Here is a 26,373-nt window from a genome sequence, read left to right as displayed (position 1 = left end):
GAAGTGATTTGCTAGGTTAATTTAAGTTTGGTGCGAGGCTTTTCCACCCTGCTTATTCTCCCAGACACTCTGAAGGTAAGTTTTTTGTTTATATTGGATAGCTCTATCCAGGGAAAACAGGGCTGGGCAGCAACAGCAGATTTAGGAAAGGCTGGGAAACATCTGTTTCATTTTGGCAAGTAAAAAGGAAATTGGTAAAGGTGTACCCTTGCTTCTGAAAATCCCATTTCATTTAATCTTTATCAGAGATTCTTGATTAGAACCTCTTAAAACACAACTCTACATTATTGCAGCATTGGACACTTGCATGAGGAGAAAAAAGGTTCTTAGAGGAATCACACAGATCGTGGTCAGCATTTTTCAAGTGTTAGATAATGCCCTTCTGGTTTTCTTTAAACATTAATCCACAGTGCTGGAAACAATCTTGCTGGAACACTTTGTTTTTATGCAGAACGGAAAAGAACACTGCCCATAAATAGGGCAGGAAACACTATCCAGCCCTGTTCCTTGCCTTCTGTGGCATTGCTTCAAGGCCTCATCTTTGAGCAATTTATCCACTTGGGTTGAAGATGTGAGGATGTTTTAGTCACAACTAGATATGATTTTTTCCAGTTTTTAATCCTGATGAGACTGGTATGTACCAGGGGCTCTGTCAAAGCACTCAGCTGCTTTTTAAAGAGTAAATATATCAAGATATTTAATTAATGATTTTTCTCCTTGTTACGAAATTACTTCTGCAAATCAAAATATTTCTTCTGGGATTACCAACAGCACTGTCTGCCTCCCTGCTCCCACCAGTAATGATTAAGAGATACAAAACCTATGCAGTATTATTGAGTTCGACACTTGCAGCTTTAGTTCCTTAGCAACTGCTGACCTGACCCTGGCTCACGTGTCTTTTGTTGTGTTTGGTTTTGTTTTTCTTTTTTTACTTTTTGAGGTAACTATGCTTCAAAATTTGACATAGTAGAACAACAAAAGGAAAAAGGATGGCTGGAATTAAGGAAATAAACTAGTCTGGGAAGTGTGTGTGATGAAGAGGGAAGATGCTGGTAGAAGTGCTGTTCAGTTCTCCTAAAGAGGCAGGAGTTAGTTTAGCTGTTTGATTCCAGGATGCAGCTGTAAACATACAGAGAATGCAGATTCCTGAGGAACCAAGGAATGTGAGACAGTGCCAGTTCTTCTTTGTAATCTTGCTTTTTCTAAGTGGATGCCTCAATGACTCCAGCTTTTAATTTCATTTTAATTGCAGAATATTGTCAGAATTCTTGAAGTCATGTTAGATTTAAGAAAACAATAAAGCTCAGGTAAGTAGTAGGCAACTTTAGGCCCAGACTGGCTGGGATCCCTGCAGTTGGCTTATTTTTATTTCACGTGCCTCAGATTCACTTGTTTCTGCTGTTAAAGAGAACACTGTCACCTAAGGCTGAAGACAGTCTGTCCAAATGTAAATGTACCTGAAGAGGGGACGGCAATCTTCTATTTCCTTTTGTAAAACAAGGCTGAGTTACTGCCAAGCCATGGACTGACTGGCAGCCTCTGTCCTGCTGCCTTTCAGGTGATCTTCCAAATGTCAGATCACTTATTTCTCACCCATGGTCAGGATGCAGATTGGCTTGGAAGCAGCAAGACACTAGGAATCGTGCATCACATCATCAATCAGCCCTTCTGCTGGTGGGTGAGCAGCTGTAGCAGCTTGAGGAGCTCCAGATGCTGGAAGGAGTTGCTGCAATGTGTGGTTGGGAAGTCAGGCTGCTCTCCCCTGGAAATAGGACAGCCACCTTCATTTCATCCCAGCAGAGGCCCTAGATTTGGTCTAGTTTAAACTGGAGGGAGTTAAGAAGATGCTGTGGCTTCATTATGGCAGCTTGGTGAAGTCAGGAGATTTGCAATATGGAATTCTAATGTGTTAATTTATGACTAGGACTGCAAGCAACATGTTATCAAGTTAATCACAACAAAACTGACACAACAGCCTTAACACAAAACTTGAATTAACTTTATTTTCCCCTACAGTTGACAACTGGTCTGCATTGAGCTTTAAAGCAACAAAATAAAATGAAATCTCCAAACGACAGGGGCCAGAAATCCAGATTTAATTACCTTTGTGAAAATGTTGCAGCTGTAGTATTGGTCTGTATAAACCACTGGAGTCAAAAATGAGTTCATAAATCAAAAAAATATTCTACACCTTGGGAAAGAAGTCAGCAGTAACATTCTCACAGAACACTGTAAATTTACATTTTCTTCATGAACGGTACATACTATTCTGCATTTTGCATCAAGTTATTGATGCAAGATTTGTTTCTATAAAAAGTTACAACCTGTGGCAGGAAAACAAACTGCAAAAAAACCCTTTCATTTTAATTAAAGAAAAATTTCAAGTCTGTATAAAGTTTCCTTATAGCTGGAAAGTGAACACGTTCAGTCTCCATTTATATTTTAGTGCATTTAATCTGACAGTTTTCACCACTTAAAAAAAACCCAAACCAGTATGAAAGACAGACAAAGCAAATAGCACTAGAGCAGGAATTTCTTCAATTGATTTAAGCACTCCAAATAAAATGCAGAGAAACAGATTTCCAGAAAAACTTCCACCCTTGCCAGAAAGGCAGTGAGGGCTGAAGAGGTTTGCAAATCTTCTACCTCTTATAGCCACAGAAAAGGGGTTTTGTATACCTGTCAACCTTCTTTTGCCCAGTAACCAGGCTAGTCTTGTTTTACCAATGTAAACATTCACCTAAAATAGTTTTATTTCTGTTCTGAAGCACCAGCAGCTCCATGGTGCTCAGTGGTATGTTGTTATAGCATTCATTACTGTCGTTTCAGATCTTTTAGGAGGTTACAAATTTAGCCCTTGTATCTACAGTGTGCAAGATTTGCCTTGTCTACCTTATGAAATGACAGTGTAAGGCAGCAATACTGCAATCCCGTGTTGAACAAAAGCAGCTTGTCCAATTAATCTGTCCTGTCACCTCTTGTGAAAACTGCAGCTTTGCTTCTTGCACTCCAGCTCAAAACCAGCCTGCAGCCAAGAGTAAAAGGACAATGAAAGAAACCATCGAAAAATAATCATGGGAGTAACTTGTTTTGAAAGTTGAATTTGAGAGAGCTCTGCCATCTCTTTCTTGTTGAAAAAGAGTCATTTTCAGATGTCACCATTCCAGTTTTCATACTGCTGCTATTCAGCTGAACAGTGTTCTCCAGAAAAGATTGACAAGTAATGCATGTGCCAAGGACCAAATTACAGGGTTCTTTGGTAAAGTCAGTCCAAATTTTCAACAGATTTGAAGGATAATATGTACCAATAAAAAAAATGCTGCTAGACTTGGATAGCAGCTCTGTCTTGCTTCACATTACAAATCTAAAACAGCTGTTCTCAATAAGCCAATATTTTTAATCAGACATTGCCTGAAAATTTTGTACAATAATCTGGACCAATGATGGTTCTGTACCCTCATGTTGCTGTGAAACATGATTTGAGCTAAAGGCAAAGACTGGTTATCTCAAGGACAACTGCTTCGTATTAGCAATCAGAACAGTGTGTTTAAACTGTCTTCCTGTTGGGTCTCTTGCCTTTCTTTAAAATTAGTTTATTCTTAATGTAGCCACGCTTCCTTTTGGAGGTCTAAAAAGAAAAACAGAACAACAGGTATTAGTTAATGATTTAGTCTTGACCGTGGTTTAATGATGTGCATTCAATGCCTGAGCTTTAGATTAATTTTAAAGAGCTTAAATGCTAAACCCTCAACTCGGCATTATCCAGTTATTATTTTCAATGTTGGGATTGTTAATTCCTGCCTAACAGCTGCTTTTGCACAAAATGTGCTTTTGTAACCCTATCAGATCTGTAGAATTGTTTTCAAAGCATGTGCTGAGGCAGAATTAATAATTAACCAACATGATAAAACTCTAATATGCCCAAAGAGCAAAACTGGTAAAAGACTTAGTTTTGTTTGGAAATGCCTTCCTGCATCTTTTGCACTATTTGATTTTCTTAAAAGTTAGGTAGAAATATTTGCTCAAAGCAGCAACTTTCAAAGAAAAAAACCTGAATAATCCCATTTTAGTCTTATAAACTCTGCTGTTGGTCTGTAGGTTGCTTAGTTAGCGCTTCCTGCACATTCCTTTATCAGCCTATTTTAGATTTTTTTTTTTAAGGTAGTAATGCGGGGGGACCACTAATGTTGGCCATAGGTAAAATTAACTTCAGATTTGTGTACATAGTTTGTGGCAGGTAGAATTGTACATTCAACACACATGCCAGGTGGCAGCTCCCACCCTTGCTGCACTTTGCTGTGCTTACCAGCAGGGTCTGTTATTATTTTAAAAAATTGCATTTAATCAACATGACACCAACAACATGATTATAATAAAGTGAGATAGATACAAACTAGTATGTGATATTCAGACACATTTTATCTCTGAGCTTCAATGATGTCATTCCTAACGTGATAGGAGATGGACTGAATTTTGGTAAGGAACCAAATACTGAAAAACTGGCTACTAAGGAGCCCTTGGAATGTATTTAAGAAATCCTAGCTTGGACACCTGCCCCACGCTCTGCACTGGTTCTCTGATTTCTTAATGGGAAGTAGAGCCCGTTGTTACTGCAGCCTTCAGAAGCTGTATCAACTTCTAGACAGAAAATTTACACATCCAAGGCTCAACTGGGGTCGGTGCATCTATCATAGATAAATACAGCCTTGTTGTTAATGTTAAGTGTATGACAGGCACAACAAAGCTTGTACTTTCAAGATATGTCTAGCTTCAGTGGCAACTTCCAAATGCCTTATTTTATGTACTTCCCATCAAAGCACAGAAATAAGCATCTTTACATTTAACATTCTCTGTTTGCAGAGAATGTTTTTTACTTGTATTTCCATGACACAGTGTAAGTCTACTGCCTATACTAGTTTGTTAGACGGGGTTCTGGAGTTCCTTTTGCAACATCTATTTGAATAAATAGAAAACAGATGTTGTGAAGGAGAGGGCTGCTAACAGTCCCCCCAACTCCCCTGGGAACAGGCCTTTCTTAATAGGCTGAAGGAGGCCAGCACAACAAACACTAAAACTGTGAAGATGACTTCAAGCAGTAAGCAGACAGACACTAATGTTCCATCAACAAAAGTCTCATATTTAATTTATTTCATACAAAATTGCCATTTGTAAACTTCTAGGCATCACTACTTTCAAACAAAGTCAGAAAGCAACTTCCACATTTACTTAGTGAGCCATAGTTACTGAAACATGAATTGATGTACTTTAGAGATTATACTTCCAGTTACATGAAGACTTAAGAGTTGTAACAGCCAGTGACACACTCTATGTCAAGTTAGCATTCTGCCTAAAAAAAATCTAGCCTTGTGTCTTCACATGCTTTTAAGTAAAGCAGACAGTAAATTAACAATTATTACCAGCAGGCAGGTCTGATATTGGACACTAACATGAACAGTATCCATAACATTCTGGCTAGTGGAAATATATAATTCACCAGCTATGAGATTCACTGTTAAAAATAGACTCCTGACCCCTTTCAGTTACTTCACTGGGAACCCACCTTCTTTGACAAATATTTCTGTTTCGGTACAATGTTGGTTACTCTAGGTTTATGATCCAGTGTCTCTCTGTTGTCTAGTTGTTTGACCTTGTATATTCTAACAAGCCAGTGCTCTGAGGTAAAGGCTTCCTCCAGATGTTTAAATTTAATGTCTTTGTTGCCTATCTCTGCATTGCGTGTACGGTCAAATCCTGGGGGTGTCCGAAAATCCAGCTATAAAAATTAAAAGTTGCATGTTAGTTTGAGACAAAACCCAGAACACCAATCACTGCAAACTGTGAAACTTCATACTATAAGGCAATGTCTTCAGCTGGTCCAAGTCAAAGGGCAACACTTGCACTGGTTACTCTACTACACAGAAAAACCTTTGAGATCCTAAGGGACAAATCTATTCTTACTCCTACAGCTGTCACAGGAGACAGTACTTAATGTCTCAGCAAAACTACCCTGTCTGCATTCAGAGATGAAACAACTCAAAGAACAGGCTGAGGTGCAGCAGCCTGCACTGTTTTTTCAACAGAGCTGCTGCCTTTGTGCTCTTGCCTACACTGCAGTAATTTGCACTTCCACAGTTATTCCATGTAATCAAGAAGTAGTTCACAATTATCAGTTAAATTTGGCCCTGCTGTGTTACAAGTAAATCCACTGAAAAAAGGATTATTGTGCTAATACATCAGAAGGAAGGGCCCCTGGTGGAGTGCAACAAGGGAAGGTAAGGAAAAGAAAAAACCAAACAGGTTTAGTGCCATCACTGTGTTTGGTGCTCCCAAAGGGGAGTGACAACTGCTGCCCTTACTATACGGTGTAGTGTTGTTTTATACACTGACGTGACTTGGATGGAAATCATGTAGTTTCTGACAGACATTAAACAGCCAATAGTTCCACTTGCATGTTGCTATTACAACAAACAAATCTAAAGCTCTCCACAATGTCACAGTAGATGCTTTAGTGAGCACACAGCACAATGCAATCAAAATACTCATCTGGGGCAATGTGAAGGACACCAAAAAATGAAGTGCAAGTGTGGGTTAACAGCAGAAATGCTTTTTGCTAAAGGTTATAAACAACAGACCATGACTGGATGTGTTTTAACTTGTTAAGCTCACTCTTACTGCAGATTTTGCTACTACAAGCAATACTTAATTTAAAAGATAGAAAATACATAAAAATATTATTTGTTTTCTCACATTTCAGTTACGATTCAGAAGAAGTTGTAGCACTAACCTGCATCTCTCCAAATCTGTAATAGGACATTTTATACATGAGGCAGTTCAGCAAAGTTGGAGAGCCTGCCTTGTCTACCCGGAATTCGCCCTGAGGGGTAAAGTAATCACTTTCCTTTAAAGAGAAAAGAAGATACAAAGAGTCAATGCAAACTAATATCTTAAAGGAATTTCTCATTCCTTTCCCCACAGAAAGACCCATAAGAATCTCAACTGGCTATTATAGTTTAAAAGCTAATTTCTTAAAATGTAAGAAATGGTGCTCATTAAAGGTGAAACAGTTGCAAACTACTTGCTTGTAACCCAGACCCCAACGGATCAGTTTTCCTAAATCTTTATTTTGTGCTGTTAGAAGTTTTGTCACATCACTGTAAGTGGTTCTGGAAAAGTTACCTCAAACTGTAAAATCTAGTTGGGCATCTATTCTTCATAAAGGTGATGAACACTGTATTGTTAATATTCAAGATCTGCAGGGTCACTAAAAACTTCATATATTCTCCATGTTTAAACAAAACATTTCTGCCATTTTTATCTCAAGTACAAGATGAAAGTATGCACATGGGCTACTCCCTTAAGCCTGTGCTCAATATATAGGAGTATTTATTAGGCTTAAGAAAATATTACTACAGACTTCTGCAATCTCAGAGGTGTTTGAACAGTTTAAACTCTACTTAAGTCAATATTAACACTTTCACTTGTCTCCTACTATTAAAGAGTTTGAAGAAATTTGTAATGCTGTTTAATCAGTGTAAATGCTCCTACTTTTTTCAAGCATGTGATGATGCACACAGAGACATACAGACAAGAATTACAGAAAAAAATCCTATTTTTAGTATCATGCAAAAACGTGAAACGCTTTTGATGCTTCTGACCTTTCAGAATCAAAAACATTGAAAGAAACTGGGCTACAGGCCACTGCACTCCTACTAGTCTAGAAAAACAACCCCAGCACACGTTTCAATAAAATGGCAATTAAATAGTAGATATTTCCCTCCACTGTAGTGACCACTCCCACACAAGTGATAACAAAAATAAAAGGGATTTAAAAAAACCAAAAAAGTAGAAGTTCCACTTACCCGTATATCTTTGGGATGTTCCCCCTCTGCTATTCTCACCATCCACAAGAACTTATTAATATCATCACCAGAGTAGCCAATCACACCACCAAAAATAATCAAAACATAATCCACATCCAGGCTTCTCATGATCTCATAGGCTGCAGACTCATTTGATGACATTGCCTTTCCCACCTGTATCATTACAAAAGTATCTTAAATTTCTTCATAGCTGCCTATTGAACAGCTCCACAGATCAATACAGCCAGACCAAAGCCAAGGAATCCTGTGCCATGTGCTCTAGGATGGCCCTGCTGAAGCAGGGAGGTTGGACCAGGTGACTCCACTGTGGTCCCTTCCAGCCTGTGGTTCTGTAATTCTCTAATACCTACTTGTCAACCAAAGCCAACATTTTCATTCTAGATAAAGAAAACCCATTGTGAATATTTATAAATCCTAAAGCCCAGCCTAAACTGAAATTTTTTCTCCTCTGTAAGACGAGTGCTGCCTGTTGAAAGGAATGTTTTGAGTATGAAATGTAGCAACAAAGGTTTTCCTTTTGTGGCACCTACATATTTTTCAAGTCATAACTGTATTACCAAAAACGTAAGTGTTGCAGAAAATACCTAATTACAAATTATTTTCAAAGCTTTAGACACAGCCCAAAGTGTACAATTTATTTGAAATGTCTTTTTTTTTTTTTGAGCTCTTTTAGTGAAGCAGCCATTGTGCATTGCACTAAGTAGCACACAGGCACCCTCAGCACTGAATTAAAGGTAAATCTACACAGAGAAAACATCAGAATAAAACTTTGTAGAGCTGTATCCAGCACCTCTTTTATCCTGGTCACTTCCCACACTGACCAAGAATTTGGTCAGCAACTGGCGTGCAGTTCAGCAGTTTTGTTTGCTCCTAAAGCTCTTGTACTAAAGGCATAGTAAGGTATTGCTGTAGTCTAAGGGAGTAACTGCAATATACATAAAACTGCATCTGACTTGTTAACATTCAGCTAAGAATGCAATTAGAGGGCACTAAGCTTAGGCAGCAAGCTGTCAAAAGACCAAGAAGCTCAGCTTCTTGGCCATTATCATAATTAATGTGAGGTTATTTGCCAGTTTCCATCTCTGTGCAGAGAAAATCATCTGGACATATCTCCAGGGCATGCCTTGTTTACAGCACAAGTGCAAGTATTGGCCACAACACACATTTATTGCTTGGGTCCCCCTTTATGGAGTCTTCATTCCAAAATGGAACTTGACAATGCAGCAGTCATACTTGAGCGAATTCTTTACTGAAAGCCATTATTGCCAGTTGCTGCAATGTGTGTGGTTTCTGTGCTCAGGCAACACAGATGACTTCCACAGTCTCTATGCACATGATGCACCTTGTCCTGCAAGAAACTGTGAGTTTGGATGCAGTATCTGTATTTCTACCTCTTGTAGCAGAGGGAGGCACACAGAGATATCAGAGCTGAGTGCTGATTAAAACACACCAATACTGTCAGATCAACAGCCAAATTAGAAGTGCCTCAGAGTACATGGCAATGATGTTGACTGACATTAGACTGATATTAACACCATCAATTTCCCAAGCTTGCTTCTAGCTGAATGTGGGTTTCCTGTCCTGTAAAAAGTGTGGACGTTGATCTCTCTTCCCCCAGTACACATTTTTTTGGGATTCTGCTCAAAGCACTGCTTCATTAATTTGTTGGCTTTGTACACTGCTTTTTGGCAGATCTGATCCACAGCTGTACTCACTACTGACCCAAGACAGAAAGAATACAACAAACTATCCTAATTATCCTAGTTTCTTGAGCCCTTCCCCCATTCTGTCCTTGCAGCAAAACATTCTGTGAAGAAATGTGATTGATGACAAGTCATTGCACAGCACAAGTTGCCCAAGGTGGTTCCCTGTAACCACAGGCAACACAAACACCCTGCCTTAAGCAGATGTACAAAGGTTAAACTTACTCCTCAGAAGTGAAAGAAATTAAAGGTGCAGTCATTCTGTCTATCTATCTACAAATTTGAGAAGATTCCATAGCTAGTCATAAATAATCACTTCTGTGATTTTCCAGATGTCTGAAAATTTGTCTAGTCTTATGGTCAGTTTTCACATGCCATTCAGAAATCCACTCAGCAGTGACACTGCTGAAATGCAAGGATCCTTACTTTGATAGGCCAGTAATGCAGTGGTACCAGCTGTTACAGGATTAATCCCAAGGGGAATGGTTACCTTAGGTTTTGTCTATCCTCCCCTGAAGAAAACAAGAGAAACTGAAGTGGAAGTCAAGTTTTAGAAGCTCCAAGTAAACAAAATGAAAACTCTGAAGCAAAATTGATCCCTATACTTGAGTTTTAAGAAATGAAAGAAGTCTGTTCCTTCTACGTTTGTGTTTCTCACTCTATGCAATTTCTCCTTAATACCAATCACCCTAAGAGACACCTGCAATTTCATATTGGACTGCAGTATAAACATTCTGGTGTTTCTGCTCCACAGAAAACCGCCACCCTTACCAAGGCGATGTGGCTGTTGTTCCAAGTGTTGTTATCAACCAGGGTTGTCCTGTTGGCCATTCCTGCTATCTGGTAGCCATAGTCCCACCACGACATCACTCTGGCGTGCTCGTCCGTGTTCTGTCTGAGCCAGTAATAGGCTTCTCTGAAGTCATCCAGGATATTCCGAGTGCTGCAAAACAGTTCATTTTTGATGAAATACAAATACTACCAACAAATTAACCGCACCATGGTAACTCTGGGTTCACAAATAAAAGTTTTCTTAGGAGTTCAGCTCTCTTTGAGGAATTTTATCACAAGCAGTCATAAGTTTGAACTTTCTGACAGCTGAAGGTCCAGAAGCTGAACTGCTTTTGAAGACATGACTAAATGCATTTCCAGTCGAATATATATTCTTAAACAAGTTTTCCCAGTTCACTCCAAGGCTTTTTTTTAACCATCATTTTTATTGGCTTTGGGTAGGATTGTTTTTATATATTTCATTAAATATTTCAGAAAATGTATCTTTTTGAAAATAAGAGTATGAATCATTTTTTATTCAGGTCACAATTCCTTTATATAATAAGGAGTGATTTAAAGAAGGCAAAGCAAATTGCTAACGCAATGGCAGTAAAAAAGGCTTTTGCCCTTTAATCACTTCAGACTGTACCTTACTTACCCATCATGGTTGTAGGAGGCGAGAACCACACTGGGGCTGGAGTATGCATTGCTGGTTACCCAGGTACAGTGAACAGCAAACATCATCAACAACATCAGCATCAGCATAGTCACAATGTTTTTGATATTGGGACCCAGTCCTTCTTCTGTTTTCTCCTGCTCAGACACGTGTTTCCTCACTTTGCCTGCCTAAACAAACACAAACATATCTATTATGACAACTTCTATCATCCTTGACACTGGAACTCAAGTTTTCTAACTCTTGCTTCTTCCCCTCACCTTATCATACAGGTTGCCAGGGTTCCTTTTGTCATCCTCATCACTGCTGTCTTCTATTGGTGGATTTTCCCTCTTCATATCATCACCCAAATAACGCTCAAAGACATTGGAGAATGCAATTGCTGACAGCATACAGACCACTGGAGTCAAAGTGAGCATCAGGCGGACCATCACTCCAGCAAAGTAAACAGCGCTGATTGCATACAGAGCAACTGCAAGGAAATATATCTGATGGTGACACTTTGAAAATAACACTCACTCTGACTGCACACGTACATGCTCTCCATAAAACTACTTCTGGAAGTGGGTTGAGCATCTGTGTGTATAAAGACTTGAATGTGCATCTTGCATTTCATTGCTTTTTAATTTACAGACATACGGCTGAATTAACGTTTATGCCTCTGAAGCCTCAAACTCTTCCTGAGATTCATCTCAACAACTGTTAACAATAACACAACGCCATTTTCAATATTCATTAGTAATGTGTCAGAAGATATATTATTAGTGAAATTTAATATTATACACCAACAATACTACTGGAATAATAGGTAACTTCATTTGATTACAAAAGTCAAACAGCTCTAGACCAAACAAGTTATTAGAACTGAAAAAGCAACAGGAAGTGTTACTATTTCATGTAAATATTAAATTTTGATCTAAGTTAGAGGTATCTGTGGACAAATTGGGGGCTTGTCTACATTATAATTCTGCACAGATAAATAACATGATATTACGAGCCCTATTCTGAAATAAGTATTCCTGAGCAGTATTACTTCCACTTCCACAAAACATAAACCAAGATTTTCAGAATACTACAAAACATTAAGAACACATTATTAAAACCCCCAAACAATCCTGTATACACTGACTGGGACTATCCAACAGTGGTTTCCTTGTGGTAGAATCATCTGCTGCAGTTTAAAAATATCCTCTTGTGAAAGATTTGCCACAGAGATCAAGAGACACTGATATATTACATCATGTAAGTCTTTTCTACATTGTGGTGAGGCAGTTTGGCTCTCCATCCTCACTCACAGATGTCTTTATGCTATGTTAAATGGAAGGTGCAGCCTTCAGTAGGAGCCCGAAATCAAGCGGCCCAGCACTGGTCTTGACAAACATTCCTCGTAAACATTCCTACAGCCCACACATGTCTTAGGTAGCCTAAGAGGCAGCTATATTAGCCTGAAGTCTCCTGTCTCTGTAAAAGTCCAAGACCTGAGTGATCTTCACTCCTCCATATGGGTTACAACTACTTAAAAGCCTCATTCAAAATCAGAAGCTGGCTGTCACAATACAGCTTTGCACAAAACCAAAAAAGTTGTCACTGACACAGGGAGACACCACACTTCCATTTGGGCTCGTGCCTTATCTAGCACTTGTTCCAAAGCAAGAGATTCTGTTCACTAAAATAGCAGAAACCCTGAAAAGTGAAGGCATTTTGAATAATTTGTGATGGGATGACTGCAAGATGCCCAAAGGGACCCTGCCTTTACACAGAGCTATTCTCCTGGCTGCCCAGTTCTGTGGAATTGTATCCCACCAGAGCATGCAACTCCAGCTGCAGAACTGAACACAACAAATGACTGCATCCCACCTCCTGGGACTACACTCCATCACCATTTTAGCAACCTCTGCACTTTTATAAACTCTTTTAAAGACTGCTGGGTGCAGGCAACTCTTAATAATCATCTTTAAACACACCACTTTTAAACCATATTTTAGAACAAGCCACATATCAGCTTTGAGCAAACAAAACCAAAGTAAAATTAAGCTGAAGGCAAACTTTTTCAAAATAATTTAAAAATATTTTATCTTACCAAAGACTCTTTCATCATTGATGTTTTTGATACAGAACCACAGCCCTGCTGGGAAAGTACACACGAGAATATGCAGATCAAAAAAGAAGGAAACCCATGTTGTAGGCTGATGCTCAGACACAGAGGCAATGATCGGGATGTGAATTTTCGCATACCTTTTTTAAAAAAAATTCAGTTCAAATTATTTTGAAAAGATAAAATTATTAAAACCTGTAAACATTAGGAATTCTGAAATTCATCTCAAAGGAAGCATTTTAATTTAAATTGGAAATTGCCCTAATCACCAGAAATCTGATTAAATTCTTATACCAAAGAAGTCCCCAGGCCTTACTGCATCTAGGAAGCATTTAGTGTATAGTTATTTAAAACAACAATTATTTTCATACTAATTAAGAAAATTAAAATTATAGATGTTTAAATTGTTTATGGCTAAATATGAAGCCAAATTAACCAAAATGGAAACACACAGCTATGGAAGCACCTTTACTACATTTTTGAAGAGAATCATCAATGCCAGTAGAACTCATAAATTTTCAACATTGTATTTCAAAACCTCTACACAGAATATCTTCATTTTTCTAGTAATGAAAGTTGCAGTATTAAATACCAGATCAGTTACTGATGCACCTTCACTCTTTTAGATGCTGAAAAAAACAGGCCTTGTCTACACTTGGAAACACATGTCATCTAAACAACATGTCAAACACTCAGTGCAGACAAGGACAAAACTGTGCTCTACATTTAGAGACAACTATACATATGGACCTAATCTAGGGTGCTACCATGATTGAATGGTGAGGTATCAAACATATGTCCTTTTCTTCACTGAGATCTAGTTCTCATTCAAAACTGTATTGTGTTTTTGAACACAATATGTTTTTCTAATGTAGACAAGCCCTCAAAAGTTTAATGCTTTGTATATACATATATATATATGTGTGTGTGTATATATATATATATAGACAGGCAAAGAAAGAACAAAATCTATATATTCCTCAAGTAAATCTGAGGCTTCTTTACTAACATTTGTTCTACTACATTTCTTATAGATCTGGGACAGAATCCTGTATGAGCTGGATTCTGGATGAGCTGAAAAGTCTGAACTGCACAAAATTTGAAGTTGTTCTAGCCTTGCTTTAAATATTAAAAAAAATCTAGCAAATGAATTTCTCTTTAAAATATTTATGAGAAAAATACTTTCCATTTTATTCCTTTTCTCTGGGTTGACTAAAGAATCCAACATAGTATTTTCAAAGGTTAACTAAAACAAAATATTAACAAGATTTTTACCTGTGAAAACACACATTAATAAAGCAATTGTTCAGAGCAGACATCCGTATATACAAAACAGATGTGTGGACGCAATATAGAGGCAAAATGCAAGATCATATGTGCAACATTTTTATGATTTCGTGCAGTATTGCACAAGCAAAATAGTCTAAGACTCTTAGTAATTTTTAAATGTGTACTCAAGTGTTGGCACAGCTTTCAGTTATTTCATGCTGACATACACACTACAGTTTCATATAGAAAAATACATATTACATATTCAAAGACTTGCCAAGAAGCAAGAATTTTCAAAGACGAATTAGTGAAGTGGTTGTAAAGACCATGAAACAGCTACTACAAACACTCTCTTTAGATAACTGATTCTCCTTGACTGAAATACTAAATGAGTTTGGGGATGAGAAGAGGAAATGATTATTAGTTTTCAGTAAAATGCTACCAATATCTAAATCTTATATCCTTACTTACCCCGTGTCCCACAGCGAATAAAATCTGCCACTCCAAGGAGCAATATAACCTGAAAAAGAGAAGGAGGAAGAAAAACCTTTTTGCTGCCTAGGTTTTTAGATGAAATAATTTTTCTACTCCCTCAAGTTATAACACAAACCCAAAGAAATTTTCATTGAACTTGTAATATATGTGAACCATACCTACTGCATTAGGCAGGCTATAAAATCTACCAGCCATGAAGCAAGCTGGTTTTAGAACACACTTACAGGATCACATTGTACTTGTTAAGTACAATCTGAGTATCAAGACATGCACACTTCCAAAAGTCAAAGCAATGCAATACTATATATTTCTCAAATAATATGACAGACAGCAAACTATACTCTGTGAAGGAGTATGAGAAAAAGAAAACATAATTGATAAGAAAGTATTTCATTTTTCTGAAATGTCAGAGCAGGAAACTGGGAAGACTTAATAGCCCAAACACAAACACTAGATGAAATGCTGGTTTCCTTTTATTTCTCTCCTGGTGAATCTACTTGTGGCATGGAACATAAAAGCTGCTATTAGACATGCTGATAAGCTTTACATATTATTTGATAAAATAAGGTTTTTAGATAAGTTGAATATGATAAGATGAAAATAAACCGTATAATTATTAGATGAAAGATAAAAAATATTATTAAAAGTTTTTAGATTATTCATAAATTTTTATTTCCACTTTCTTTGCAATTGTTTCAGCTCCTCCTGAAGACAGATACAGACAAGGAGTAATAAGAGAAGGTTAAATCCTTTCATTATTACCCAAGTTTTTGTGTGTGACTCAGTAAGTCTTCCCTCTATCTTATATTCAAAATTAGTATAATCTGACTGAAGGGTTAGTTTAGTATCTAATTTAAACATTTAAATATTGTGGTTAATGTTCTAATACATGACATATTTTCCCCTTCAGTCTTCAGATGAAAAGATTGCTTCCAATCTACTATGTGCACATGAAGAAGGAGCTGTCAGCACTCAGGAAACTACTGGTTATGATCTTCTCTGGATGTAGACAGCTGAGGATGCTGGAAGCATAGGCCAACATGAGAGCTACCCACCATCCTCACCTGGGTGATGAGGGTGCTTGGGAACTATTGCTATAATAGAGGTGCTACTGCTGCACCTCTAGGCAAGGCAGAAAGTTACATGGGGGAACCTACAGGGCAGTAACCTGAGCTGCTGAAAAACCATGGAACACAGCTGCCTGAAATGCATTGATAAATGTTTTCTTCATTGCTCATTAATAGCTGAAGAAGAATGGACAGGACAAATGGGCCATTTGAGTGGTTGGAAACTGGCTGTCCTGAGAAGCTCAAGGTAGTACACAATGGATCGGGGTCCAGCCGCTGGTTCATAGAGAGTAAAAATATCTCAGAGGCCAAAAGGAACTGTGCTAAATTGAAAAGAGTGGCTAACATGCCTTTTCAGTCCAAAACCTGAAGCTCATTCTTCCAGAATCTGGGATAAAGGGTCCAAATGTGGGCACCCTCATTTATAAGAGGAGTATTAAGAAAATCTAGAGAGATCAGAGCACTGTGAGGTCGTTCAGGAGCCCAGATCTCACAGCCTGTCAGAAGCTGAGGGAACAAGGCCTGTTACAGCTGATGAAGCAGGGATACTGATCAGTGAATTTCAGAAGGTGAAACCAACACTTCCCAAGAACTGCAACTGAATACATATTTGGCTGCATGCTGAGATTAGAAGCCAATTTTTGTTTTGATATGCCAGTCTGAAAACCTTGCTAATTTACACATGGAAAAGCAAATCAAACAACCATGCTTTAGAAAACTTTGAAACAAACAGAGATGCTAAGAATTCTTTTGGAATTATGATATCATAAGTAACAAAAATGAAACTGCTACTAAATAGTCCAAAATGTTGAAACAACTACTTTAGGCTAAACCAAATGTTGATCATCTGGCTTACAAGCTGTAAAGGTAAATGAGTTTCACATTTATTTACCTGTGTATGTCAAATAGATGACACTCAGGAATACAGTACCAGCAGCTAGTGAGACGCCCAAGAAAAACAATGTCTGAAATTCTTGCTTTGTTAATCTGTCTCTCAGATACTGCAGAAATGCATAAGCCTGCAGCAGTGCAAAAACACCTATGGAAAGAGGAAAGTTTTTGTTTAAATACTCAAGAGTCGTACAGCTGTTAAAGCAACCAGCATATTTGCCTATATTTGAATTGGAAAAATAAACAAAAAGTACACCCTAACATCTAGAAACTAGTATAACATCACTTTCTGACAAATAACCTTTAATACTTAACAGGGATGACACTTGCAAAAACGGAAACTTCCAATGAGATAAAATATCCTAAAGGAGAGAATCACCTGAAAAGCAGATTGCATTGATTATGACAGGAATACAGATTAACTTACCCAGCTAGATGTGGTGAAAAATTAAGAGACAGATTTCAGGCAACACACAGTGCTAATACATAAATATATGCAAACTAAGCTACTGAATAAAACAGGAGGAATTACTAAAAGAGAAAACCAAACCAAGTAAGCATTATATCAACTGATTATATAAAGTTAGCGTTGAAACACCAGAATTCACTGGTGAAGCACCTGACACACTCAAAAAGGCTGTTCAGAGTTTAACATTAAACCCAGAACTTGGACATGGTATTTCAGTAATTATTCATTTCATGGTCTATAGTCATATCAATCCACTGACGAATCTTTTCAAAAGTAAAAATTCAATGCTGGCTGGCAGAGGAATAAAATAAAACAAAAGTGTATAATCTTTCTTCAAATTAACAAAGAATTTGAGGTACACAGTGAAATTTACTAGTTCTGAACTCCTACAGAAAGACAAAAATTCTATTCACTAAATAAATGTAAAAAATATTCAGAACCTGAATATGGCTTGGTAATTTTTTCTTTTTCCATTATATTCAGATTGTTGCAAGTCTCCATTTTGAAAGCATTTTTGTGTTAAATTTTAATGATGGTCCCATCACTGTCCCAAATACATTCTGGTAAGTAACTAAACATAAGAAAAAAAACTGGGGAATCTAACAAACTGAATTATATCATACAAACAGTGCATGTAGTTAAACTCACTGTTAGCAGAGGTTATTGCTGTCAAGAAATCAAGATGTCTGACTGCCAACAACTACAAAAAATCAACTTAAAGAAATCAAAAAAACTCCAAACAAGATTGAAATCGGTTATTTAAAAAGCACCCTCCTGATTAGTAATTTAAGTAATTTAAAAATTTGAAAAATTACAGAAAACTACCAAGTCTAAAACCAAATCGCTCAGTAAAAACTGTGTTACCAGTGTTTATATTGTACAATGTGTGAAGGCAACCTGCCTTCAAATTATATTGCAAACCAGCAGAGATTATCAATATGTAAAGTGAGTACTTGTCAGAATGCTAATTGATCCAGTCTTCTGAAAGCATTTTAACTCCATTAACTCACACAAAAAGAGGACAATGTGTAAATTGGAAAGAAAACTTCCCAACAGACACTAAATTGTACCTCTTTCTTTAGCAATTTGCTTTGTTAGCCTGTGTTTTTTTTAATACAAGGAAACAAAGCTGCAAGTGTTTGAGGTTTTCCTGTGTTAGGAAGGCTGTTGGATGCAGAAGTTTCATTTTCTTACCTGCAGCTGCCATGTGTTCACTTGTTCTAATTGGCTGAAATCCCACAAAAGGTATCTGCATTGATAATATTAACCCCACAATGTAGAAAGTGCTATATGCTAGGAGAGAAAAATGTGAGGAGAGGGAAAGAGAAAGATGGGAACAAAATTAATACACATTTGAAAAAGCATTGGCTCCATCGTCAAAGAGAAATCCATCTTCTCCCCTAACTTCACTGACACCAGAACAGAAGTGTAATGTGCTAAATATTTCAGCCATCCTAATTACTTTTCTCCTTCATTGACTAGAATAAAGCTGTCCATTGCAACCAATCTTAGCGGATGTAGCAGAGTACTGTTCTTTCTAATTGCACTGTTTTATCTCCTCCTAGGAAAAGAAGCCATTTACCTAAGATTCTCTAGCTTGAAAAAGGTTTTCACTTCCCATCTTGGTTTTGAGAATCATGGGTAGAAATAGCTCTCAAATAACAAGTGACATAAGAAGCTTTTTAAAAGAGGAGAAATTGAAGGGACTAGACCTCAAAAAAGCAAAACATTTATGATTCCACTACTTTAGAAAATGCAAACAGGCACTATTGGTCTTTATTTAACACAAGAGCAGAGGGAATGCAAGAAACATAAGAACAATAGAATTAAAAATTAATATTAAGCATATGTATTGACAATCTGTATCAACCCTGGGGATTTATAACCCCCAGAAAATAGAGGCCAAGAGCATAATTAATTACTATTATTAATATGAGTGCTTATTGTATATACATTAACATTCATTTACTTTATTTTGAAAGGGGTTTTGGTCCTCAATATTACAGGGTGAAGAAGAGACGAAGGGGAAGATAAAAATACCAAATCTGAAAAGCCACGAGGCTGATTGCATTTGAAGCTACCAGCCAACCTAAAGTCCAAATGAAGTTCTGTTCCTTAGGTGGAAAACAGCAATAATCCACCTCTCAGCTTTTTAAACTCTTACAAACCCTAAACCACTATCTGGCTATAGATAACCTGTTCTCACAGAGTCCTTTATGAACCTCCATGAGATCAGTTCTGAGGAGTGTATCACTGAGCAGTGGTGTGATTTCCATAGCACCTATGTGGTCTTGCTGAGGGATTATGCTTCCAGGGCACTGTCTGAGGTCCAAACCAGTCAGAAGTGATGGTTTCCTCTTTTAAGCACCTGTATTGCACAGCTTGGCCTAGCTGCTCACCTATGCCCTCGTAAGTGACTGAAATGCATTTTTCCTGTAGGAAGCTCAACTTTTGAAGAATTCACTACAACATAAATCATTTACTGTACCATGCAACTGTTACAACACTGCCATCCTGTGGAACTTCAATGGTTGGCATAAATCACTACATTTCACATTTGTTAGACCACTGTATCTTGTAATTTTTAAGCCCAGTCCTGCAACTCCTACACTTGCTGTGTGCACTGCCCACCCCCACCACAATCCCTTATTCCCACTTCTTTCAAAAAGCTACATAGTGCTTGGTACTGAAAAGATTTTTTAAAAAGATAATTTACACAAAATGACCATTTTTCTAGGAACTTAGAAACATCAGGATAATATATTATCACGAGCTTTTAATGTTCTGTTATATTCTACAGTTTGCACAGTCTTTGCAAAACCAAGAAGTTAATTTTGATTTCCGCATGCTGTCCTTAGGGTTATAACTTTGAGCAACTCCACAACAAAACTATTCTGACCTACTGTGGATAGTTGTTTTAGAAAGAATTTAATCTGTAGTACACCACACAAACACATGAAAGACCTACTGAAAAGCTTCTCCAGAGTGTATAATCATATACAGGCCACATACTTTCAATTAATGGATTACACTCACCAAAAATAAACATTCAATCTGAAATCTTAGAATACTCAAGTAGTTGATATAAATATATGCCTGTTCACTGTTTTAATGATAAAATCCAAGAGATATAACATGAAATTATTGAAATTAAGTTTTCTTAATTCTGGAAAATCCTCACATGTTTTATTAAATATTCTTATAATTATGCAGAACCTTAAAAAATTGTATGAAAACCTATAAATTTGAAGTATGAAAACATAACATAAATTTATACCCTTCCAAGTGTAAAATAATTTATTTTCTAAACATATGAGTTAGTAAAAATAAAAACCAATAATAAAAAATATCAACGGTTGCTATATCTGAATAAAGAGGTTATTCAACTCTCTGTTAATACACTGGAATTGTGAGCACTTGTTCATAATGATTAAATTAGAGGATTTGAATGAAAGGCACTGGCCATTGTCAAGATGAAAAAATTAATGCACAGTTTGAGCTTTCAAATGGAGGTAGCATCATCATTATTGATGCCAAATGGGTCAGAAGCTATCTGGCTTATAAGGTCATCTGCCTTCCAGCCCTAAAATATTTTAAAATTGGCAAACTTCACATTCTGGAAATTTTTACTCATTACATGAATCTGAGTTACATTCCCAGATATATAACTCATGTCCCATTAACCTTTTCCTTGGTGCATGAACATTCTTATGAGAAATATATACTAGGAAATCAGCACTATTTAAAAAAAATTTGGGTTTGCCAAATACTGTTCTCTACATTTATGTTAAATTGGATTAAACTTAACACAGCCTTTATAAAATGGCTCATGCTACCTTGAAATAAATTTAAATAACTGATCTAGAAATCAAAACCCCCACAATTCTCCATAACAGTAAAAAGAATGTAGATTTTACTAGCTATTGTCAGCTGACAATATTTTCCAAAGTTTTAGCTACACATGGTAAATTTTTTAAGAATTATAAGACTGCTGCAGGCACAGTAGAAATTGCAACAGAAACTCCCCAAATATCTTTATTCTCCCTGCCTCAAGGAGCTTTTGTAAACTCTTCTCCCTATCTGAATAGTTTGGAGGTGAAGCACACTCGAATCTCCTCTCAGAAGTGCTTGAACATTCTTACCTGTTTTACAAAAACATCCTGTTAAACAAACCTAGAAATGACATAGTAATGTGAGATGCACAGACTTCTCTAGGGCTTCCCATGAAAGCTTAAATTAAGACAGCAGTTGCAATGAAACAGCAGAGCACTGATCACATTTTCATTCTGACAACTCCATGGCAGCACATATCCCTCACTGCTGAAGGGCAATAACATCTCAAAATACTGCAACTATTTGCAAAACAAACATCTGCCAAACCCTTTAATTCCTATGAACATGCAGTACTATTTTTCCCACATGAGTTCAAAGACTAGTTAATTTAAAGCTGAAAAGACAAAAGCACTTATTCTTGATTGTTTAGGGCTACCATAGTGCTTCAGGATTTTATAATTAGTTGATCTAATTTTCTCTTGCCTAATTCATAAGAGTTCAGAAAATGAAAATATTAAATAAAACAATTTCAAATTTAAAACAAGATAAATTACTTTCCCCTTAAGTTAGAAAGTAGTAGTTAATGAAGGAGTTAACTCATACTAACATTAGAAATGAAAGATGGGTTAGAGCTTCTTCATTCTCTTTTTAACATTTTAATGAATTTCCAATTCTTAATTACATAGAGTAACAAAGAAGTATGGAAGCAATATTTTAAGATTTGATAACAAAAATTCAAAACTGAACTTGAGTTGTTGTGGTATAAAATGGTTCACATATATGTATTTAAAGCAATTTCTCTAGCAAGGACTAAAAAAACATTAAAATAATTGAAAATACAAAGATAAAACAGTATTAAAGTGAGAAATAAAAATATATTTACAAATATGAAACACTTTGTGATTATGCTTCAGCACACATTATGTTCTCCACCTACCTACGGTAAAGGCTTCACATTAAAAATGTTCCAGCTAACTTCTAAATCTCTGAATACCTGAACTGCTTACTAATTATTCCATTCACACACCTACATCATGGCCAATTGATTTTATTGTTAAAGTGTCAGTAGAAACAGTTTACACAGAATTTAAGGATCCTTACTCACACATTCCTGAAACTGGAAGGAAAGCTGACCAGTTAATCCAATAAAATTTTAAGGATTCCCATTGAGTGGACAGACTCTTACTGTGCACACCTTTTCTCAGTGATCTAAAACTTACATGGCTGTTTAAAATTTACTATGTCTTTATCTGTATGTTTGCATAATTTCTGCTGTATAACTTTCAAAAATACCAATTGTTTTATATACTTGGAAAAGAAAAAAATATTAAAAATTATTAAAGGCACATGTAATGTATATTTACAATATATTAATAGGGTTCTTTTACATCAAACTACCAATTTTTCTTTCCCATGCACTAGAAATGAAAAAATTAATTAGCAGCAACATATACAAAACTTTGGAAGTGTGAGTATGTTTCAACTCCTTATTTCCATGTTGTAGAAAATAACTGACTATAATCAGTAATCAAATCAAAACAACTCAATCTGATATGCAATTACTTAACACCCACTTGATACAAAACACATTGGTACAATAATTTTGCATCTCATGTTTAAGTATTTGGAAATGACTTTGCAATGAACAGAACTTACCAATGTAGACTCTCCTGCTGTACCTCTGCATCAGCAACAGAACAAACACATGCAGTGGAATAAGGTTGATGATGAAAACATAACCACCCCATGCAGAGACCTACAACAAATGGAACAGGAAATCAGATCTGAAAATATCTGCAAATTCTTCGGACAGCCCATGCTGGATTTATAAATCTCGATGGTCTAACAAGAAAATACAAATCCCATCTACACAAGCAGTCAGAACTACTACTAATACCACCAGAATACTTCTCACTATATATTATAAAAGAAAACAAACCACAACAAAGCCCACATATCAGAGGTGTTTGAAGTGAGCTGATGGATTTCCTAGGCTATCCTTCCTGGATCTCCTCCTTCCAAGTCAATCTGGCCATACTGGCAAACAAGAATGTTATGCTGAGGTTTTTCCCAGTGGTGAAGGCTGCAACACAAGGCAGTGGTAGGATTTGTAGGGCCATGAGTTGGACTTTGATGTCTTTGTTGGTCCCTTCCAACTCAGGATATCCTATTTTCTCATGTAGGATCCAAAACCTTCTTTTGACAAAATTAGCACCGTACACTTTTTGCTGAGGACAGGGAACATTATCTCTAGGTAGAGAGAGGAAAGGGAGCAAGGTACACCCCCAGGAGAGAATTCTGGAACCAGAGCAGCCAGTGCAGGCTGCAGTGTAAGGAAATAAACAAAAGGAAGAGTATGGATACACATAAAAGCAGGACTGAGCACTGTGGAATGATATACAACAATATTATAGAAATTGCAAACCTGTGGAAACAAGAGCTGTTGAAAAGGACTGTTATGGTGTACTTAGAACTGAAACACTACAGATGTTATTAACAGATCACTGGTTGCTGGTTTAGATCATGATTTAATGAGCTATCATTACAATGTGTTATCTAAATTTCTAACATATTTAGAAGGGCTCGTATTGATTAGACAATCTGTATTTTACACGTCCTGTGGTCATATTACAGTCTAGACTTCTCCCATATGCACCATGCCTACCCTAGATCTTCATTTTTAGCATGCAGTAGCTAATGTGGTTTTCACTTTAATTGTACTTTAGGGTTTAGATTCATGTAGCTATTTTTAAAGCCCTAGAATCTAAAAAGAAACTCAAATTACTATGTTCTATAGAACAATTCTAAAAAATCCATGAGGCCAAGTTCACTGTCTTTTGACTCTAATACTACAAACCCCAGCATTTCAAAATTTATGGTAAGCAATTCAGACTATGTGAAACAAGTATAATAAAATAATCTAGGTTTTCTAGTAACTAATTTCAGATTATCAAAATCCTATTGCCTAATTACTTGTATGAAGTATCATGGTTTATACAGGTAAGTTTATTTAATGGGAGAAAACAATTACCTGAAGACAGGTAAGACAGAACAGAGTTCAAGCATGCCAATAGAACACTGGCAAATTTAGGGAAAGGTTTGAATCAAGGAGGTCACAGTTTGCATGGACCAGAGACCCGCATCTCTAGTTATCAAAATATGAACTCAAATCTAAGCACTGAAAATTATACTCAAGATGCACTTTGGAACTTTTCAAACAAAACTGAGGCAAACTCAGATTGGCAAAAAGAATGGAGACATGCTATCCTACAGGATTGCTTCAATGTGAAGCTTTCTTTTACTTTACCTCCTTGTCATGAATAGCCATATGAAGCAGAAGCTGATAAAGTAAAATAAAGGCTAAAAATACAAATCCAAGGAGAACACACCCTTCACTATATTGAATGAAATGCAAGGCTATGAGTTAAATTACCACAGTGAGTTAGGTATCTATTATAAGGCAGATTTACTTATCAGGAAACATTTGTCAGTTCATGCAATATCCATTTGCCTTTCAAGCTGTTGTCCAAACTTCCCATTTGAGGACGGAACTCTTACTACCTCAAAATTGTGATTTCATTTAACTTCCAACTTACACTGAAAATGACTAATTCCATCAGGGAAATACAAATTATTCCAATGTAACAAATAGTAAAATTATGTTTTGTCCTAAAAATATACTGAAACAAAATATCTAGAAGGGCAACTCCACAAAATTCTTTCCAAAAGGGAAATACAATGTAGGGAATGCCATCATATGTGGGATGAAGTAGATACAAGCAATAAAATTCTATTGTCTAATCACTGAGGTGTGAAGTGAAACTAGAGATGAATATGAAACTTTCATGAGCTGAGAGAACTTGAAAGGAAAATAACAGCACCCCCCCATAACAGCACCCATGATAATCAATAAGGATTGATTACCATGATGACCTTGATTCTTAAGTTCTGATGCCACATACACACATGATCACATATTCTCACATACAATCCCACACACCAAGCTGGTAAGAATCTGTTATAGTGTGATTTTTTAGCAGTAAAATTGTTAAAGTATTGTATTTGTTATTTGTATGCTTATGAAGGCACCTTTAGAGAATCTTACCAATAAATTGGCACAATACAAAAAAATACTCTGCTACATAAATATAAAAATTCAAAAACTCACTTGCAGCTTTTGTACTGTACTTAAACATATACCAAAGCTACAGGACCTTTTCACTATAATGCTATATAAACAGCAATGCTGCGCATGAAAAAGTGTCTCTCTATTAAGCAATGTGGCAAAAAGGAGGAGAAATGGAATTAAATAAATGTACTCTTCAAAAGAAATAGCTATCTTAACCTCTTTGGTGACAAACACAAGACTATTATCTCCTGTATTAACTGCAGAAGTCTCCCAGGAAACCAAATGGACATTAAAGCTAGAGGAAAACCAGACAGCATCCAGACTACCTTTGAATTAACCTTGACTTTAAGGCACATAAACCAATCCAGAAGTTCCGTGTTTTGCAAACCTACCTGATGGCAGAAAAGCAGTATTCGAGACCTCAGTCTTAACCGTCACCAAGCAATTAGCCTGGCTGTCCCAGCACTGACTATTTTGAGGATAATTTATTGACCATACAGCCACAAAAAGTTTATCAATTAGGGGAAAAAAAAAGATGTTTGATTTAAACAGGAGAATTCTTAGTCTAATGTTTCAGGAGATGGAGGGGGAAAACCAATTCCCTCCATTTTTCTATTAGTTTTATCTGCTCACGTTTACTACTATTTTCCCACTCTGTTAGCCCTTAGGAAAATATCTGCAATAGCCTTCATTTTCATAGATCAAGAATGAAAACGGCATTTATGATCATTTATTATGACACTGAAGTCATTCATCAGTTCTGGTAGTAAGCATTATTTTATGGCATAATTACACCCATAGAAATAGCTTTCAAAATTATAAAAATGTAGCTTTGTCCTCACGTTCTAAACATTCTGATTATTGCATTATAGTAA

At 36.6% G+C, this 26,373-nt stretch overlaps 1 protein-coding gene across 1 annotated transcript in view; it reads right to left on the bottom strand.

The window, feature by feature from the left end:
* Nucleotides 1-1,977: 1,977 nt before the first annotated feature.
* The window catches only part of STT3B (STT3 oligosaccharyltransferase complex catalytic subunit B), a 51,054-nt gene continuing 26,658 nt past the window's right edge, over nucleotides 1,978-26,373 (bottom strand). Inside the window, exons 5-16 of the mRNA XM_030265008.4 lie at nucleotides 23,026-23,125; nucleotides 18,511-18,609; nucleotides 16,849-16,995; nucleotides 14,866-14,914; nucleotides 13,111-13,265; nucleotides 11,291-11,502; nucleotides 11,013-11,200; nucleotides 10,355-10,526; nucleotides 7,860-8,033; nucleotides 6,785-6,898; nucleotides 5,561-5,773; nucleotides 1,978-3,628 (exon numbers count right to left, since the gene is read on the bottom strand). Of these exons, the coding sequence (XP_030120868.4) occupies nucleotides 3,548-3,628; nucleotides 5,561-5,773; nucleotides 6,785-6,898; nucleotides 7,860-8,033; nucleotides 10,355-10,526; nucleotides 11,013-11,200; nucleotides 11,291-11,502; nucleotides 13,111-13,265; nucleotides 14,866-14,914; nucleotides 16,849-16,995; nucleotides 18,511-18,609; nucleotides 23,026-23,125 (1,704 nt within the window). The 3' untranslated portion in view covers nucleotides 1,978-3,547. The remainder of the gene's footprint in view (nucleotides 3,629-5,560; nucleotides 5,774-6,784; nucleotides 6,899-7,859; nucleotides 8,034-10,354; nucleotides 10,527-11,012; nucleotides 11,201-11,290; nucleotides 11,503-13,110; nucleotides 13,266-14,865; nucleotides 14,915-16,848; nucleotides 16,996-18,510; nucleotides 18,610-23,025; nucleotides 23,126-26,373) is intronic.

Source organism: Taeniopygia guttata, chromosome 2 (assembly GCF_048771995.1).
Source record: "Taeniopygia guttata chromosome 2, bTaeGut7.mat, whole genome shotgun sequence".
Classification (NCBI taxonomy): domain Eukaryota; kingdom Metazoa; phylum Chordata; class Aves; order Passeriformes; family Estrildidae; genus Taeniopygia; species Taeniopygia guttata.
The sequence above is the reverse complement of the archived record's forward strand: the minus strand, read 5'-3'. Positions and strand labels throughout refer to the sequence as shown.